Source organism: Taudactylus pleione, unplaced genomic scaffold, assembly GCF_031769625.1.
Source record: "Taudactylus pleione unplaced genomic scaffold, aTauple2 ptg000540l, whole genome shotgun sequence".
NCBI lineage: Eukaryota > Metazoa > Chordata > Amphibia > Anura > Myobatrachidae > Taudactylus > Taudactylus pleione.
In genome coordinates, this window is record NW_028284942.1 from 981348 (window position 1) to 1002937 (window position 21590).

Sequence of the window (21590 nt, forward strand, 5' to 3'; positions counted from 1 at the left end):
GTGTTAGGCTGTGAGGGCATAGTGTTAGGCTGTGAGGGGATAGGGTTAGGATCTGAGGGGATAGGGTTAGGCTGTGAGGGTGTAGGGTTAGGATGTGAGGGGGTAGGGTTAGGATATGAGGGGGTAGGGTTAGGATATGAGGCGGTAGGTTTGGGATTTGAGGGGGTAGTGTTAGGATGTGAGGGGATAGTGTTAGGATATGAGGGGATAGGGTTGGGATGTGAGGGTAGGGTTGGGATGTGAGGAGGTAGGGTTGGAATGTGAGGGGATAGCGTTAGGATGTGAGGGGGTAGGGTTAGGATGTGAGGGGATAGGGTTAGGCTGTGAGGGGGTAGTGTTAGAATGTGAGGGGATAGTGTTTGGTTGTGGGGGGTAGGGTTAGGCCGTGAGGGTATAGCGTTAAGATGTGAGGGGGTAGGGTTAGGATGTGAGGGGATAGTGTTAGGATTTGAGGGGGTAGTGTTAGGATGTGAGGGGATAGTGTTGGGATGTGAGGGGATAGGGTTAGGATGTGAGGGGGTAGGGTTAGGCTATGAGGGGGTGCTGTGAGCGGGTAGGGTTAGGATGTGCGGGGATAGGGTTAGGATGTGAGGGGATAGGGTTAGGATGTTAGAGGATTGGGTTAGGCTGTGAGGGGATAGTGTTAGGATGTGAGGGGATAGTGTTAGTATGTGAGGGGGTAGTGTTAGGATGTGAGGGGTAGTGTTAGGATGTGAGGGGGTAGGGTTAGGATGTGAAGGGATAGGGTTAGGATGTGAAGGGATAGTGTTAGGATGTGAGGGTATAGGGTTAGGCTGTGAAGGGGTAGGGTTAGGATGTGAAGGGGTAGTGTTAGGATGTGAGGGGGTAGGGTTAGGATGTGAAGGGGTAGGGTTAGGATGTGAGCGGATAGGGTTAGGATGTGAAGGGATAGTGTTAGGATGAGGGGGTAGGGTTAGGCTGTGAGGGGGTAGGGTTAGGATGTGAGGGGGTAGGGTTAGGATGTGAGAGGGTAGGATTAGGATGTGAGGGGATAGGGTTAGGATGTGAGGGGATAGTGTTTGGATGTGAGGGGATAGGGTTAGGATGTGAGGGGATAGTGTTAGGATGTGAGGGGATAGGGTTGGGATGTGAGGAGGTAGGGTTAGGATGTGAGGGGATAGTGTTAGGATGTGAGGGGGTAGGGTTAGGATGTGAGGGGGTAGGGTTAGGATGTGAGGGGGTGGGATTAGGATGTGAGGGGATAGGGTTAGGATGTGAGGGGATAGTGTTAGTATGTGAGGGGATAGGGTTAGGCTGTGAGGTGATAAGGTTAGGTTGTGGGGGGATAGGGTTAGGCTGTGAGGGGGTAGAGATAGGCACTATATGGAGGATTAGCAGGATACTTACCAGAATGCTGGAGGATCCCAGGTGTGAAGTCACTTGACCGCCGGGGCACGGAATCAGCTGCAGCCATCAGGAGCAGGTAAGTAGCTGTTGGGCCACCGGGGAGAATATGGTGACTTTCTACAGATCTACATGACTAGGAGCATGGCTAATGTCATCATTCTCATGTCAGCATTATACATGTGTCCATATCACACCATGGATAGCTCGGTTCCAATGTTCAAAGGTTTACCCAACAAAGCTAAGGTTCCAATGTTTCCTCACTATCGACATATTAGTTTCGATGTTGGCTCACTGTGACTGACTCCCACAGCCTGGTCATCACCCACTTAATCCAGAGACTCTTCCACCAGCCACACAGCTTGGGCAGTGACCAGATGTCCATGACATGACAGTAGCACTGTATGTCACTTCAGAGCAGTTCTACCTGGCAATGATGGAGTGCACTGCTGATTGGCTAAGCTCAGAGTCTGTCAGGGCAGTCACATGGGTATCACAGGAGGCGGAGCAGTGTGTGATCACTGCTGATTGGCTAAGCGCAGAGTCTGTCAGGGCAGTCACATGCATGTCACAGGTAGTGGAGCAGTGTGTAGTCACTGCTGAGCATGAAGCACAGTAACAGCCTTCCTACCATTACTAGGAGGCGGTGGGTCACCTCAGCCAGTCCTGCTATAGCCATGAAGTGTTCTGTGCAGAGACATCAAAACTAAATGTTTTGTCACCAAAGCTAAATACATCAGCACTATCAATGGTTTCTTCATATCCAATTCTTACTGTAATACAGACATCAGTAATAGTATATAAGTTGTCTTCAGATAAAATTTGGAGATGATTTACCAGAGATGGTTCCAGTGACAATTCCCAGCATCCTCCTCCAGTCCTCAGACCAAAGCTGGGGATGTGCAGAGGGGCAGGTACATTAGTCCATGTATAAGGGGGAACTGTCCTATTATATCTGTATGACTGACATAGGGAGACACATTACTGACACAGGGAGACGCTGTGACCCATCAGATAGGCTCATACACAGGTCCTTGTACCCATTACATGATCCCACATATGGGTGCTTATGGCTCACATGTGGTAGATTCTCCCATGCTATACATTTCTTCATTACTGACCAATATCATATACTATACACTACATGGGAATCCCAGTATTACTATACTATACACTACACGGGAACCCCGGTATTACTATAATGTACACTACATGGGAACCCCGGTATTACTATTCTACACACTACACTACGGAAACCCCGGTATTGCTATACTACACACTACATGGGAACCCCGGTATTGCTATACTATACACTACACGGGAACCCCGGTATTACTATACTATACACTACATGGGAACCCCGGTATTACTATACTATACACTACACGGGAACCCCGGTATTACTATACTATACACTACACGGGAACCCCGGTATTACTATACTATACACTACACGGGAACCCCGGTATTACTATACTATACACTACATGGGAACCCCGGTATTACTATTCTACACACTACACTACGGAAACCCCGGTATTGCTATACTACACACTACATGGGAACCCCGGTATTGCTATACTACTCGGGAACCCCGGTATTGCTATACTACACACTACACGGGAACCCCGGTATTACTATACTATACACTACACGGGAAGCCCCGATATTGCTATACTACACACTACACGGGAACCCCGGTATTACTATACTATACACTACACGGGAACCCCGGTATTGCTATACTACACAATACACGGGAATCCCGGTATTGCTATACTACACACTACACGTGAACACCGGTATTGCTATACTACACACTACACGGGAACCCCGATATTGCTATACTACACACTACACGGGAACCCCGGTATTGCTATACTATACACTACACGGGAACCCCGGTATTACTATACATTACACGGGAACCCCGGTATTAATATACTATACACTACACGGGAACCCCGGTATTACTATACTATACATTACACGGGAACACTGGTATTAATATACTATACACTACATGGGAACCCCGGTATTACTATACACGTCACGGGAACCCCGGTATTACTATACTATACACTACATGGGAACCCTGGTATTACTATACACTACATGGGAACCCTGGTATTACTATACTATACACTACATGGGAACCCTGGTATTACTATAATAGGTTGGGGATGGGATACTGGCGGTTCGGATGCTGGCCCTGACCTCGGCTCGTACCCTGGTCTATAGCTGACTGCCCTATCTCTATCTCTATGTTATTTCTCCTGCCAGCTGTGGCCTAGTGTGACCTGCCCATGAGACACAACTCACCCTCATGCAGAAACATCTATACTTCCTTGTGACATCTCTGGTAATATCAGTGTTTCCACTAAATCCCATCTTACAGCAAATCACTAGATCTTACATCTTGGCCATCACAGAACGTGCACCACCGAGGGGACAACTGGACACTATTCCAGCTTTACTAACAATGTACAAAAACGTTCAGGTCAAACAATGTGGTGAATACTAACAAACAAGTGCCACACGCAGCTGTTACCCCACATGGACATCAGACAGGTCCGTGCAGCGTCTGGTTTTCTTACTTGTTACCAAACTCTTTATCTCTTATATTTGTAGGTGTATAACAAAGCTTGTATTGTCCTTTCTGTGATTTCCTCACTACCAAATAACCTCATCTCCTGACCCTGCACATTACTGGTGGTGTCACCACTGTGGGAGGTGAGACAGTGCGGGACATACTGAGTACAATCTGTACTGATCCTACTTATCCTGTGATGTCCCTGTATTAATTCCCCATTACTACGTACCCTGCTCACATCTGTATTCTGCTGGGGATATCGGGAGCCTAATGCACTTAATGGACATTACTGTTAGTGGTTTATACCAGGACCAGCATCTTCCTGTGTCCCAGCACTAATTACATTATCTAATAATGTATAAATTACATAAGGGATCATGATATTAATGTCCTTATCTTTTGGAATAGTGTAAATAGTAGGTTACATGGGTTATAATTAGAAGGAACCAGACATCAGACTGCTGTAAGGAGATTAGAGATCCATTTACCAGGTAACCCAATCAGAGAATACTGGATCCAGTGATATAATGGCTTATGCCTCCCTTACGTCTGCGCTGGACTCGGCCTGATTCAGACCCGCTCGCAAGCGCTATGCACTCGCAAGCGGGTCGATTGTTAGGCAAAAAGCACTCACTCCGGCGCTCGCATCCAAAAGGGGCGGCTGTCGATGCTGATCAACAGCTCGCCCCATTTGGAAGGCGGGGCGGGGTGGCTGGGCAAACGGAGGCATTCCGTTTATTAGAGCAGGAAGTCCACTGGGGCTTGCGGCAACGAGACCCTACCGCAAGGGTCTCGTCGCAAGCCCGATGGTCACGATGGTCTTGACCATCGCGACCATCACCTGGCCGCTCGCATAAGCTGTGGGTGGGTAACCCACAGCTAGGCGAGCGGCCAAGAGGCCACAACTAAAAAAACAAGCGCCCGCCCTGATTCAGAGCGAGTGCTCGCTTTTTGCGAGCACCTCTGAATCAGGCCCTCTGTTGCTCCGGGGATCACTACTCACACTCGCAGATCTACTCCCCAACCCTGGCATTCCAAATGCACCAGATACCTGCAAAAGTCTTCACGAACCGCTGAGCGACAGTGGAGAATATCACGCTCTAAGGCAGATTTTCTCCATTTCAAATTTATGCTGTCATCCTATAGTGCTGCTCTCTCCCTCTCTAAACAGTCATATTTCAAGATCCTCATCTCCTCAGTCCTCTAATCCCCAGCATCTCTTCACTACTTTCAACTCCCTCCTTCGCCCACCCCCTCATCTCCCCTCCTTGCTCTCTGCCCTTGACTTTGCTACCTACTTTTGATTCCATACGTCAGGACATCATATCCAACCAGTCCTTCAGCTCTCCACCTCCTCCTTACCCAGATCACTCCTCCCCATCAACTTTACCAACTCTAACATCTCCCCTGTATCTGGAGAGGAAGTCATGGCCCTCATGCGGTCCTCCCCCCCATTGCACCTCCCCTCTTGATCCTATCCCCTCCCGCCTCCTCCGCTTCCTCCCTCTCTGCCTGCTCCCATCTTGCCCACCTCATTAACCTCTCCCTCTCATCAGGCACTGTTCCTTCTGCATTCAAGCATGCCCTTGTCTCCCCCATTCTTAAAAAACCTACCCTTGATCCTAACCTTCTTTCTAACTATCGACCCATCTCCCTCCTCCCTTCAAACTCCTTGAGCAGATTGTCTACAAACGCCTTACCGCTTTTCTTCCCACGCCCTCCTTGACCCTTTTCAGTCCGGCTTCCGTTCTCTCCACTTCACTGAAACTGCCCTCACAAAAGTCAGCAATGACCTTGCTGCCAAATCCAAAGGTCACTACTCTCTTCTCATTCTCCTTGATCTCTCTGCTGCTTTTGACACTGTGGACCACCCTCTCCTGCTGCACATCCTTCACTCCATTGGTCTACGTGACACTGCCCTCTCCTGGCTCTCGTCCTACCTCTCTGACTGATCTCTCTCAGTTTCCTCTCATGACTCCTCTTCCCCCCCACAGCCTCTTACAGTAGGTGTTCCCCAAGGTTCTGTTCTTGGACCTCTCCTATTCTCCCTCTATACCTCTCTAGGTGAACTCATCAGCTCTTTTGACCTCCATTATCATCTCTATTGTCGAAACTGGATTATTGGCTGAGACAAGATCAGTTTAAAATTGAATCGCAGCGACGCCATTTTGCGAATGGCCGCCTAAGCGCCATTTTAGATAAACTCACAAATTAGTACATGTGGCGATAATACTATTAGCATCATGTGATTGCATCCATGACCATCGCCATAAGTTACGGAGATTCACCAAAAGCCCATTTCATGACTTTACGTAGTTTGGGTGTTCTGGATAAAGCGCATATTATTATAATTCCCCTAAAGGATATATATATTGCATTAGCTAGAACAGAGCAAATGGCCATGTGATAACTAGCCTGTATAGATAAACTTCCTGGATAACGTCTGCTCTCACTCCAGGAAGCCTGGCTCGAATACACTCCTTACATTAGCAAGCTTCCTGCAATGAAATGACTTCAAAGACTAGAGTGTTAGCTTAGGTTTGGGTCATGTAGCTGGGCTATTTGCATTCACACAAGAGTCTGGGAGAATAAAGGGTTTTTCTTTTGAGCTTGGGAAAGGTGGGGGGGCTGCTGAGAGGGGGCATGTGGAACTATCAGGCTCAGCATTTCACACTGCTAGATGTTCACTTAGTAAGCGAGATTTAAGTGCACCATTCCTCATACACACATTAATACGCACAATTACGCTGGTAACTAATCGCATATTAGCGAATGCATAAGATCCTGTATGAAAACGCTGGTTGTTAGCTTCATGCGCACGCATCTGCCCCAAGTTAACTAGCGTGTTTACATCACACCCCGCATACTCACACATTACATATCCACATAAAAGGTTTAATAATCTTTAAAGTATAAGATTTAAGTTGGTTCAGTTAGTATAAATGCTGTGAAATAAAGATATTTGATAACTAAGGTTTTATACTTGCAAAGAAAGCCGTGTTTGGGTTCGTACTGATGCGTACTCTTTCAACAGAATTCTGGTATTATCGGTGTGGAGATTGCATCATGCATTCTCGACTTGTGGACCGCAGAGACTTCAGGCAACAAAGTGTATATTATATGAACAACTGTTAGGGGGCGGGAGGGCAGAGACCCCCAGTTGTTGGAGGCTGGGTTGAGTCTATTTGAACCAGCCTGTTAAACGCTCTGTAACAGATGCTTCCCCCATGGGAACCAATGGCATAAGCAAGAAACTTCTCTATTGTCCTGTCTATTCTGGGGGGGTATAAACATGTGTGCTCAAACACTGGGTCCTTAGTCTTCTTGCCGGATGCTGATTGACGGAGGTTTTTTTTCTGAATGCCAGGATCTGGTCCAGAGCGCATGCGTATGTATACTGTACTTGGGGTCTGTATAATTCCTTTGCGTCTAATTGTGTCTGAATCAATAGCGTGTAACTGACTGTACTTTTTACTTGAATAATACTTTGTGCTTTGGAACCACATGTTCTAAGTCTGGAGTCTCTATTTACTGTATGATTGTATACGCAAATTAGCAACATCCTTAGAGGTTTATAGGTAGGATTTTAGAAGGTACAGGCAGGGGTATATAGAGGTTCAAATATAGATTCCTTAGTTGGGGGCTCATCGAGTGAAGTCACTTACCTTCTCACACGGCACATACGGCTATTGATATCTCAGCAAAGGGTGGAGTGGCCACATGCAGGGTTTTCCTGCAACCGCTTTGTGCTGAAAAATCGCTATCCGTTTTCGTGTGAGCAAAGGAAGCTGACTAGAATCCAGGGACAAGAGAGGAAAAAGTTTGTTTTCCTTTGTTGATAGAACCTAACGTTTAAAAGGGTGCCGCAGTATTGAGTACGCGGCTGAGTCGCAGTTTTGCGCACAGTAAAGATGCACTTTTGCATACGCAGCTAAAAGGTTGTCATGCGGTTGTATGGTAGTCGCATTATTTTGTATGTGACTGGTCGCACAATAGCATATACGTACTTCCGGTTCTGCTGCCACGTGTTTAAACAAAGCCGTTGAGGTTTACCTTTTTCAATTGTTATCAATATCTGGGTTAACGTGTATTTTTCTGCGCAGGAAAAAAGTGTGTAACAGTGAATATTTGTTGGACAAAGTTAAGGGTATCGTATGATCCTTAAGGGCTAGGTGCAAGGGTTAGTCTAGCCGCTCGGTAAGTAGCTTTACCGTTCTATACACAGTAGCAGGTGTACATGTTGTCTTTGTTGTAGAGTGGTGCGTGGAAGTGGCCGACATATAAACTTCCATAGGTGTGGAAGTTGCCTTACTAAATCTTATCCGGGTGTGGAAATTGCCTTTTTCAAATCTTATCCAGGTGTGTGGGCGCTGCCGACTTAAATCGTCCACAGGTAAGTGAAAGTATCTTGATTGTCTTTCACCAGTTTAAATCTTTATTGAAAAGCGTAGGATTTTGTCTCAGAATGGGAGCCATGCAAACAGTAGAGATGTTAGACAATGATGTGCTGCTAATGGAGGCGCCGATCGGATCGGCCCGTCGTGTTATGCATACTAAGTACGGTACTTATGCAATAAGGTATTGTGATGTATGGTTTAAAATGACGATGAAGAGTGTTAGACTGTTTCCTAGAATTGGTAGTTTTGATAAGGATGTATTAGATAACGTCTGGGATCACATCAGTCTGATGCGCTCCAGAGAGAAAAAGGTCAAATATTGTGAATGTTTAAAATTGTGGCAGCATGAAGGGGATGCGTGGCTTAAAAATGTGCAAGCGACGCAAACTAGCGTTGCGAGCGCATTGCCAGAAAATACATCCACGACGCTAAATTGCAATACGGGCGAGCCGCAAATTGGCGCGCACATGCGGCAAGGTAGCGTTGTGGAGAGTATTGCCAGCAGTTCACGCTCACCTCCCCCACCATATGTGGATGGAGGTGCAAGTACAGTTACCAAAAATACCCATAAAAATTTAACAAGCAATTTGTACCCCCTAAGTAACCATAAAGTAAATGTTTATGATGTGGATGATGAGCCTATTGTAATGTCTGCCATTTCCCATGCTGTGCAAATGATAGATGCTGCATCACCACAATCAAAAGTGGTGCCGCCATCTCCATCGGTAATAGCAAGGGAAATGTTAACACACTCTGCACCCGTAGAGGAAGTTGTTAATACCATACATAGCAGCAGCAGATTAAACCCCCAGCCAGGTAACCAGGTCAGAGGTAGCAACGCTACCGGTCTGCATCCTATTCGGATGATAACTGTTCCGAACGGAAATGCAGATGCGAACGGTGTAGTGCCCACGAGGCAAGTGGTAATGCATTGTCCTTGGACAAGAGCAGAACTAAATTCCATCATAAATGATTTCCCTGATCCCAAAAAGGAACTAGCCAAATGTCAAAGATTTTTGAGAAATTTGGGTAGTTCACATGAGCCAACTAATAAAGATTGGCATGTGGTGTTAAGGGCCTGTCTGCCACGCAATACCGACGTGACAAAATTTATCACGGATTGTGTATTGGATGGTGACGTTCCATTAACAGACCAAGTAAACCAAGGTAACATTTCCCACATTGTGACTCAATTGGGTATATATTTTCCAGTAGTAGTTAACTGGAAAAAAAAATTCACAATCAAGCAAAAGGAGAGTGAAACTGCAGAAGACTATTGCGACCGGGCTCTGCAGGCTATCACCCAGTACACTGGCATAGAAGATATTAAAGATAGCAATCACCACAGGGGAATGATAGTCACGGTACTGATGGACGGTCTGAAAGAGAATTTAAAGACTCGGGTTCAGACCTCACAGCCTGGCTGGAGGGGACTTACAATAGATAACCTCATAGAGTCTGCCATAGAACATGACAAAAACATCTAAAAAATGAGGGAGATCCAGAGCGAAAAACTAATGGCTGTCAGTATACAAGCTCTGGAGGGAATGACTGTAACATCACAGCCAACAGACACACTCGCACCTGCCCACACACTTACACCTGCCCTCACTAACCCCACACAACAACACAGCTCTATTCCACTAACCCAATACAACCACAGGTCCCATACTCATATCCCCCACAATACCCTTACCCTCCCTATCCTTACCCATATCCACCACCTTTACCCTCTGCTCAAACCTCACAACACGTTTTCACCTGATCCACGGACATGTTTTAATTGTAAACAGGACACTTAAGTAGAAATTGTACAGTAAAACGAGTAGGAACCCCAAATCAGGGAAGATCTGGATATCCCCATAAGGGATATGCACAGAGACCAGCAAATGTTCAACAGGCTTCAGCTCCAATTGTGGCCGTAAATGCTTTATTGGAGAATGGTAGCCAATGCTAGGGGTCAGGTCATACCTGTAGTCTACAGAGTCAGGTTAATGGGAAGTACTAGGGAAGAACCGGTCATGATGGTTGATGTAGCTGGTACTGAATATCCTTTTCTTGTAGACACAGGGGCGACCAGGTCAGTGATAAAATCTCCCGTTAATTTACAGGTGACCAACGAGACAGTACCAACAATGGGTGCAACAGGTAAAGTGGAATGTTATCCTTTAACAAAGTCCAGAGGTTACTATTGGGCTGTTGCATACCAGACATTCTTTCCTCCTGGCTGCTGCTACTCCTACTAACCTGCTGGGAAGAGACTTGTTATGTAAAATGGGATGTGTTATATATTGCACCCCTGATGGTGTATTTTTAGATATCCCAGAGAGAATGGTATACGAGGTGCGGGATATGTTAGACACTCCTCAAAGGATAATGTATCACTCTACAGTTTTAAATAAAAATCCATCACAGGTAGATGAAATGCTGTCCCAAATTCCAGATTCCCTTTGGACCAAGGATGGACAGGACACTGGATTAATGGCAAACGTAAGCCCTGTAATGGTAAACTTAAAAAGCGGTAGGCAAACTCCAAAAATTCCCCAGTACCCACTAAAACAGGAGGTAGAATTAGGGGTGTTTCCAATAATTGAGCGATTATTGCAACAGGGAATTTTAGTTCGTACAGCTAGTGTAGCCAACAGTTCCATCTTTCCAGTAAAGAAGAGTTGTGGGAGGGGTTATAAGCTGGTGCAAGACCTTAGAGGTGTTAATATGGTAGTAGAGAGCCAATTCCCTGTAGTGCCATATCCAGCTGTCATCCTGATGCAGATCCCACCAAATGCAACCCATTTCACTGTCATTGACCTCTGTTCTGCTTTCTTCTCTGTGCCTCTCCGCCCTGTACCTATTCGCATTTACATACAGAGGTGTGCAATATACATGGACACGGTTACCCCAAGGTTTCATAGACAGCCCCAGTATCTTCTCCCAGGCATTGCACGACTGTTTACAATCTTTTCAACCTGCCAATGGATCTGTTCTAATTCAATATGTGGACGATTTATTGCTATGTTCTGACTCGTTTATGTCATGTTTGAATGATACTAAACTTTTGTTACTTCATCTCTCGCATACAGGACATAAGGTGGCTAAGGACAAGCTACAGCCGTGCCAATCCAGAGTAAAATATTTGGGACACTGCCTAACCCAGGGGTTACGACATCTTACAAATGATAGAATCCAAGCCATACAAAACATGACACTGCCGCAGAATCAACAGCAAATTTGTACCTTCTTGGGAATGTGTGGATATTGCCGAATGTGAATCCCAGGTTTTTCTATTTTGGCCTTGCCTTTACAGGAATTAGTCTCTTCCTCAAACCCGATCGTGTCATACACAGAGGAATCAGAGCAGGCTTTCCTTAATTTTAAGGATAGCCTGACAAAAGCTCCTGCATTGGGAATACCTGATTATGAAAAACCTTTTGATTTGTATTGTACGGAAGCCGATGGTTGTGCTGCAGGTGTCCTTACACAAAAACATGGTGATGTCAGTAGGCCCGTAGCATACTACAGTGCCCAATTGGACACGGTAGCAAGATCACTCCCCACTTGTTTGAGAAGCGTAGCAGCTACCGCTCTATTGGTGAGTAAAAGTGAGGACGTAGTACTGGGCCATGATATGATTGTCTACACTCCCCATGCTGTATCTGCTCTGTTGAACTCAGCTCAAACCAGACACGTCTCTTCGGCTAGGTTTACCAAATGGGAACTAGCTCTAATCGCACCCGCAAATATCACTGTTAAACGTTGCAGCACGCTGAATCCAGCAACGTATTTACCATATGTACAAAATGATGTACAAAGGGTGGAGGGAAATGAGTTACTGGCGGGAGGTGAGTTCAGCGGACATAATGATACACACGATTGTATGACATATCTTAATCAGACCTTTACTGCTAGACCTGACATACATGACACACCTTTAGAGAATGTGGATGCGACTTTTTTTACGGATGGGAGTTGTCATAGACAAACAGACACAGGTGAATTATGTACAGGTTATGCTGTTGTAAATGACACAGACATCATAGAAGCTAAACCTCTTGGTCCTCCTCACTCAGCCCAGGTGGCAGAGTTAGTAGCACTAACTAGAGCGTGTGAACTGGCAGCAGGCAAATCTGCTAACATTTACACTGACTCGAGGTATGCGTTCGGGGAGGTGCATGATTTTGGGGCTCTATGGCATCTGAGAAATTTTATGACAGCAGCAGGCACACCAGTTGCACACTCCCGACACATAAAACATCTTTTAGAAGCAATCCAACTGCCCAAAACAGTGGCAGTAATTAAGTGTAAAGCCCATACATGTGAGGATGACCCGGTGTCACTGGGCAACAACAGGGCCGATGAAGCTGCAAAATGGGCAGCAGGGTTGAAAATGTTTTCTCTAACTGAAAAAATTATGTCTTTCCAAACAATTGATATGCTGAAATTAATTGAGATGCAAAATTTGTGTTCAATTCAGAAAAAATCCATTTGGAAGTCCAAGGGATGTGGGCAAGAGTCCTCCGGGCTCTGGAGGGACGGACAAGGTAAACCAGTAGCCCCCAAGGCATATTACCCCAGCCTGGCTGAGGCAGCACACGGTCTGACTCATTTGGGAAAACAAGGTATGTGCAAGTTGGTGAGGGCATACTGGTGCGCACCAGGTTTTTCTTCACAAGCAGAAAAGATAGCAATGTCCTGTCTGACCTGCTTGAGGAAGAACATAGGGAAAGCGATCCCTACCGAACCGTCCCACATTCCACTGACTGACGGACCTTTCCAGGTGATACAAATTGATTTCATCCAATTACCACCCTGCAGGAACCTTAAGTATGTATTAGTGTGCACCAATGTATTTTCTAACTGGGTTGAGGCCTACCCAGCAGCCACTAATACTGCTGCGTTTACTGCCAAGAAAATAGTCCAGGAATTTGTATGCAGGTACGGTATCCCTAAAATCATCGAGAGTCACAGGGGTACTCATTTCACAGGTGATGTTTTTCAAAATATGTGTAAGCTGATGGGTATTAATAGACGACTTCATACCCCCTACCGACCGCAAGCCAGTGCCAAGGTAGAGAGGATGAACGGGACTATTAAAAATAAATTAAGTAAAATTATGGCAGAGACTGGACTAGGATGGCCAGAAGCATTACCTTTGGTCCTACATAGCATAATGACCACTCCTAGACCCCCTCTAAATCTGTCCCCATTTGAAATACTGTTCGGTAGACAACCTCATTTGATTATAAGTCCACAGGAAGACTTGAAGGGTAACAACGAGGTAACTGTAAAGTATCTTATATCAATGAGTAAGCAGTTAAAGCAACAGCAGCAGAAACTGAAATTGTCTAATGATATACCTGAAACTAACTGTCATGATGTTGAACCAGGAGAATATGTTATGATCAGAAATTTCTTGCGTTCAGGTTGTTTGACTGATCGGTGGGAAGGTCCATACCAGGTGCTGCTGACGAGTACCACATCTTTGAAGGTGGCCGAGAGAGATACCTGGGTCCATTCCACTCACTGCAAAAAGGTAAATCAACCGGTGGAGAAACAAGTCGGAGACAAAGCTGATAGCGTGGACCTGTCAATCGCGAGCTTTTTCCGGGAGGATTGAACAGGTTGTAGTGAGATACCTGAACTGAGAGAAATTTGCAGATCTTGTTGTGACAATGGACAGGCCTGCTGTGTTCATTTTCATATTCTCTTTTAGAGTGTTCACCATCCTGGTCGGTTTGGGGATATCCGGTGTCTATGATGGGGGACCAATTGAAGGAACGGGAGCTGATGGCAGTGCTGATGGAATGGAGTCAGGAGGATTGCAATGCCAATCAGGGGAGTGTCTGACCAATCTTAGTACTGTTGTTAAGAGAGCTGTCATTCCGGATACTCGGGGAAGGTGTGGAGGTTTATCGTCTGAAGATTCCTGTATTTGTGAGCTTTGTGGGTCCCTAGTTGATGAGAACTGTATCCAACGGTGCCAACCTAAATATAACCCATACTGGGGTGGGTATCCTTTAGAGCAGTGTTGGCTAACCTTGACACTCCAGCTGTTATGGAACTACATAACCCAGCATGCACTGCTACAGTTTTGCTATTAGGGCATGCTAAAACTGTGGCAGGGCATGCTGGGATATATAGTTCCACAACAGCTGGAGTGTCAAGGTTAGCCAACACTGCTTTAGAGGATTATCACAGCATGGTAGGCAAAGTGTTAAATCAAACTGATTGCTGGGTGTGTTCACATGTGCCACAGGGACAGCATAATGTAGGGTTGGTGCCATTTCCGCTGAATACCACAGAAATTTTAGAATTACTAAAAGGGAAAACCTTGGATGGAAAATTTCTCTCATCCAAACCACCTCATTTCAAACTCTATCAATTCCAAGTAGATAGATCACTTTTGTGTTTAAACATAACCAACTCCAATAAACCCGGAGGTTGGGAAGTGACGGGGAATAATCAGACGATGACCTTCTCACAAAGAGCTGATAATGAGTCCATAAACCATGATCTGTTACGCTCAATTAAATCTAGTGGGAAACATTTTAGGTATCGGTATACACTGAGTTCCACCAAAGAGATTATTGGTAAGGTGCCAGATGGTTATTGTGCTAAAATAATACAGCCAGAGACTTGCATGAACCAGATGGAAAACCCAGAAATAGGATTATTTGCAAGAGAAGTGTGCTTAATGATAATGATGCATACCATCCCTTATGTTCTCCCTGATAATGTATATTTTGTATGTGGAAGAAAAGCGTATAAATGGCTCTCCCCGAGTTCCGAAGGTTTGTGTTACCTGGGAAGAGTAGTCCCAGAAGTTATGACCATCACACATGTTGAAATGCTTGGTATACATAAAAACACACCATCACCATACCTCCATACCTTCACACGCAATATGAACACAGAGGCAAAAGAAACATGATACCTGGTGATGTGCATAAAGCCACTCAGTTAATTAGTGAGACAACTGGCTTTCAAGTTTTAGTGGCACTGGATCCCACCAGGATCGCTCGGGGAACACTAAATTTTAGATATATTCAGGAACTTGCTAAATTGATAGATAATATCACCGAGATGTACGATGACACATTCAGGTATACAGGGAGAGAATTACAAGTGTACAAGAAAGAACTGATGCAACACAGGCTAGTGTTGAATTATTTAACTGCTGTTACTGGAAGGTATTGCGTAACGTTAGCCACCCAATTTGGAGTAAAATGTTGCACCTATGTCACCAATGATACCAGCGACCCTAAGGAGGTGATAGACCGGAGGATGGATGAAATTCTTTAGCTAAAATGGGAGTTTCGTAAGAACCATAATGCTTCAGTGGCTGAAGTAGGGGAAAAGATAGAAGGATGGGTTTCATGGCTGAACCCAGTGAAATGGTTCTCAGGTCTAGGAGAATGGGTCCAGGAAGTGATCGACAGCATATGCAAATTCTTAATCCTTATACTGATTGTCATCATAATAATTGGCATATGTGTCCGGTGTGTTCCTATTGTGTTGAAGTGTGGAAAATGTAAAAATAGAGTAAAACGAAAGAATGAAATTATGATGGTGGCCAGTATGAATACTGAGGTAAATACAGAACTGCATTTCAACCCTGAGCTAGGAAATACCATCATTTAATGTATTATATTTAGACATGCATAGAATGTATTATTGAAATGTTATTTTTAAAACACCTCAGATAATGTAAAGTCTAAATTCCCCTTCAAGACTGCTTTTATAAGACTGGTGCATCCCCACACCTTTCACATGATCTTCCAAGATTCCGCGGTGTGCGTATAATAGTAGTTTTATGTCCCCACTCAGAGACACATTATTGTTGGATTAAGAACCACCTTGTGCCATCCCATAATAACACTAAATAATATGTAACTGTAAGCCTAAATTAAATTCTAATAGCAGATTGTGATAGCATGTCGTTCGCTATCAAAGGGTGGACTGTCGAAACTGGATTATTGGCTGAGACAAGATCAGTTTAAAATTGAATCGCAGCGACGCCATTTTGCGAATGGCCGCCTAAGCGCCATTTTAGATAAACTCACACTTTAGTACATGTGGCGATAATACTATTAGCATCATGCGATTGCATCCGTAACCATCGCCATAAGTTACGGCGATTCACCAAAAGCCCATTTCATGACTTTACGTAGTTTGGGTGTTCTGGATAAAGTGCATATTATTATAATTCCCCTAAAGGATATATATTGCAATAGCTAGAACAGAGCAAATGGCCATGTGATGACTAGCCTGTGTAGATAAGCTTCCTGGATAACGTCTGCTCTCACTCCAGGAAGCCCGGCTCGAATACACACCTTACATTAGCAAGCTTCCTGCAATGAAATAACTTCAAAGACTAGAGTGTTATCTTAGGTTTGGGTCATGTAGCTGGGCTATTTGCATTGACACAAGAGTCTGGGAGAATAAAGGGTTTTTCTTTTGAGCTTGGGAAAGGTTGGTGGGCTGCTGAGAGAAGGGGCATGTGGAACTATCAGGCTCAGCATTTCACACTGCTAGATGTTCACTTAGTAAGCGAGATTTAAGTGCACCATTCCTCATACACACATTAATACGCACAATTACGCTGGTAACTAATCGCATATTAGTGAATGCATAAGATCCTGTATGAAAAGCTGGTTGTTAGCTTCATGCATACGCATCTGCCCCAAGTTAACTAGCGTCTTTACATCACACCCCGCATACTCACACATTACATATCCACATAAAAGGTTTAATAAGCTTTAAAGTATAAGATTTAAGTTGGTTCAGTTAGTATAAATGCTGTGAAATAAAGATATTTGATAACTAAGGTTTTATACTTGCTAAGAAAGCCGTGTTTGGGTTCGTACTGATGCGTACTCTTTCAACAGAATTCCGGTATTATCGGTGTGGAGATCGCATCATGCATTCTCGACTTGTGGACCGCAGAGACTTCAGGCAACAAAGTGTATATTATATGAACAACTGTTAGGGGGCGGGAGGGTAGAGACCCCCAGTTGGTGGAGGCTGGGTTGAGTCTATTTGAACCAGCCTGTTAAACGCTCTGTAACAGATGCTTCCCCCATGGGAACCAATGGCATAAGCAAGAAACTTCTCTATTGTCCTGTCTATTCTGGGGGGGTATAAACATGTGTGCTCAAACACTGGGTCTTTAGTCTTCTTGCTGATTGATGGAGGTTTTCTTTCTGAATGCCGGGATCTGGTCCAGAGCGCATGCGTATATATACTGTACTTGGGGTCTGTATAATTCCTTTGCGTCTAATTGTGTCTGAATCAACAGCGTGTAACTGACTGTACTTTTACTTGAATAATACTTTGTGCTTTGGAACCACATGTTCTAAGTCTGGAGTCTCTATTTACTGTATGATTGCATACGCAAATTAGCGTCATCCTTAGAGGTTTATAGGTAGGATTTTAGAAGGTACAGGCAGGGGTATATACAGGTTCAAATATAGATTCCTTACTATGCTGATGATACTCAAATCTACCTTTCCTCCCCTGATCTCTCCCTCTCTTCTGACTGGTATCTCAAACTGTCTCTCTGCTATCTCTTCCTGGATGTCCCAGCAATTTCTTAAACTTAATATGTCTAAGACAGAGCTGATAGTCTTCCCACCCTCCCACATAACCTCACTTCCCACTATTTCTTTGTCAATTGATGGAATAACTATCTCATCTAGTCCCAAGGTGCGCTGTCTTGGAGTTATACTGGACTCATCCCTCTCCTTCAAACCACATATCCAGAACCTTTCACAGTCCTGTTGTTTCCATCTCAAAAATATTTCTAAGTTCAGACCCTATCTCACCAAGGATGCTACTAAAGCCCTCATACTCACTGGTCATCTCCAGATTGGACTACTGTTTCCTCCTCCTATCTGGCCTCCCCAAATCCCATTTCTCTACTCTCCAGTCTATCCTTAATGCTGCTGCACAGCTTAGCTTCCTCTCCCAACGCTCTACATCTGCCTCCCCTCTCCTACAAGCCCTCCACTGGCTCCCATTCCCTTTTAGAACCCAATTTAAGGTTCTCACACTCACTTACAAAGCCCTCACCCAATCTTCTCCCATATACATCTCTGATCTCATCTCCCTTCACTCTCCTCTCCGCTCTCTTCGTTCAACTAATGCACGCTGCCTTTCATGCCAGCTGATTACTTCCTCCCACTCCCGCCTCCAAGATTTTGCCCGCACTACTCCCCACCTCTGGAACTCTCTCCCACTCCCCATCAGACTCTCCACCTCTTTGCAATACTTCAAACGGGCTTTTAAGACCCACTACTTCATCAAAGCCTTCCAGCTATCATTCTAACTCCCTGCTACATGCTCCTTCCTACCCATCTACCCCATCTGTGTCACCCATTTGTCTTCCCCTCCCTTTTAGAATGTAAGCTCTTATTAGCAGGGCCCTCTACCCTATTGTGCTTCTCCCTACTTTAGTTTCATCTACTTCTTACTCACCACTAGGGCACCTAACACTTGTTTGCTTATGCTCCTGTTGCTTATCTGGGTGTTATGGTCGCTAATGTAGCAATATATATATTATCCATGTCCTGGTCCTGTATTGTAATTTTCTGTAAGTCGCTTGTCTACAACTTGTTTATGCACTTTGTAAGGCACTGCGGAACATTTGTGGCGCCATATAAATAAATTATAATAATATCAGAGGTTACAGATGTCATTATATCGCCCATCTCACACCGTCACTTACAGCCCAGTCATCACATGATGTCATAGTTTCCCACTTCCCATATTACATCCCCAGCACATTATGATGACAGAGTAGTTAGGTCCCTATATTACATCATGTGGTCTTGTTATTGCACAAATAGGCCAATACCACAATAATAATCTAATACAGAGCTTCCCAAACTCCACCATTACAGGCCAGGGCTTAAGGATATCCATGCTTGAGTCCAAATGGTTAAATCAAACTGACTGAGGTACTAAGTGACATGTGCTCAAGCATGGATATCCTTAATACCTGGCCTGTAATAGCAGAATTTGGGAAACTCTGATCTGATAGAATAAGGAAACTGTTGTTGAATGGCAAGGTGACAGCGTTTTGGGAGGTAAAGGGGGTGGACAGAAAACAGCAGGCGGGTGTGTCCGTGTGATATCCATGTAATGCAGGCGCGTCTGTCCGTGTTATCGCCAAGTCATGCAGGCGTGTCTATCCGTGTGATCGCCAAGTCATGCAGACATGTGTCCATGTGAGCTCCATGTCATGCAGGCATGTCAGTCCGTGTGATCGCCATGTCATGCAGGCATGTGTGCCGTGTGATTGCCATGTCATGCAGGCATGTGTCCATGTGATCTCCATGTCATGCAGGCGTGTCTGTCCGTGTGATCGCCATGTCATGCAGGCATGTGTGTCCGTGTGATCTCAATGTCATGCAGGTGTGTGTGTCCGTGTGATTGCCATGTCATGGGCGTGTATACATTAGCCATAGCAATGGCAACTTCAGCATGAGACCTCTCTGCGTGTCAGGACAGCTGCAGTGTTTGCGGCTGGTCAGACCTGATGTAAATGCTGTGTGACTGCTTGATGTGCGGCGTTAGTACCGATGATTACACAGGAGGGCGACATTGGAGGATAATGAGAAGGCAGCAGTGGGCGTGGTTATGGCGGCTGTGCCTCGGGATTAGCATATATTAGCACCTGCGATCTGTAAGAGACTGCAGCTGCATTTGCTTTCGCTGCTGAATCAGACCCATAGTGTGATATTGCAAATGTCATTTACCCTTCATCAAGCAGGGACAGCAATCTAGTCTAACATTGTATTTATGCTTGTTCTGATAATTCCCAATGATATTACAGTACTGCAAATACCGCAGCAATTTCCATATTTCTAGATGCTCATACATTGTTTTTCTTCTGTGTGACATTTCTGATGATTAAAAAGATCGGATTTCTTTGTAAAACATTTCCCACACTCAGGACATGAAAATGGTTTCTCACCTGTGTGACTCCTACGATGTGTAACAAGATCTGATTTCTGTGTAAAACAGTTCCCACACTCAGAACATAGAAATGGCCTCTCACCTGTGTGACGTCTTTGATGTGTAACAAGTTCTGATTTCTGTGTAAAACATTTCCCACACTCAGAACATTGAAATGATTTCTCACCTGTGTGACTTCTCTGATGTGTAACAAGAGCTGATTTCTGTGTAAAACATTTCCCACACTCAGAGCATGAAAATGGTTTCTCACCTGTGTGAGTTCTCTGATGTTTAACTAGAACTTTTTTCTGTGTAAAACATTTTCCACACTCAGAGCATGGATATGGCCTCTCACCTGTGTGACTTCTCTGATGTGTAACAAGATTTGATTTGTGTGTAAAACATTTCTCACACTCAGAACATGAAAATGGTTTCTCATCTGTGTGACTTCTCTGATGTCTAACAAGATCTGATTCACTTTAAAGCATTTCCCACACTCAGAGCATGGAAATAGTTTCTCACCTGTGTGAATTCTCTGATGTTTAACAAGAACTGATTTCTGTGTAAAACATTTCCCACATTCAGAACATGAAAATGGTTTCTCACCTGTGTGACTTCTCTGATGTGTAACAAGATCTGATTTGTGTGCAAAACATTTCACACACTCAGGACATGAAAATGGTTTCTCATTTGTGTGACTTCTCTGATGTCTCACAAGATGTGATTTGTGGGTAAAACATTTCCCACATTCAGAACATATAAATAGTTTCTCACCTGTATGAATTCTCTGATGAGTAACAAGAACTGATTTGTGGGTAAAACATTTCTCACATTCATAACATGAAAATGGCTTCTCACCTGTGTGAATCTTTGTATGCCTAGTGAGAGAACTTTTCAGTGTAAAACATTTCCCACACTCAGAACACGGAAAAGGCCTTTCAGCTGTGTGAACTATCTTCCGATGTATAGAAAGACTGATCTGCTTGGTAAAACCTTTCCCACATTCAGAAGATGACAATGGTTTATCACTTGCGTGATCTGAGCTGTGTGTAACACTACTGGGATTATCAGGGGAACATTCCTCATGGTTAGAGGGATCAGATGGAATATCTGCACTGTGAGATGCTGGATGTATACTGGGGATAATGGGGTTTTCTCCTGTAGAGTCCTGTGAGAAGTTATTATCGTCTAGGTCACAATCTGGAGATAATATGAGATGTCTCCCCGAGTTATTCCTGCTGCTGTGTCCATCTGCTGCGAACAGAATAATTATATGGGAA

General features: G+C 44.6%; 1 protein-coding gene and 1 pseudogene across 2 annotated transcripts in view; one reads left to right on the plus strand and one right to left on the minus strand.

The window, feature by feature from the left end:
* Positions 1-21590, minus strand: part of LOC148500910 (uncharacterized) — a 542640-nt gene that overhangs the window by 187006 nt on the left and 334044 nt on the right. The window contains 2 exon segments of the mRNA XM_088451185.1: positions 20414-20749; positions 20833-21261. Coding sequence (XP_088307311.1) covers positions 20414-20749; positions 20833-21261 — 765 coding nt within the window.
* Positions 1-21590, plus strand: part of LOC148500912 (uncharacterized) — a 229530-nt pseudogene that overhangs the window by 172321 nt on the left and 35619 nt on the right. The window lies entirely within an intron of this gene.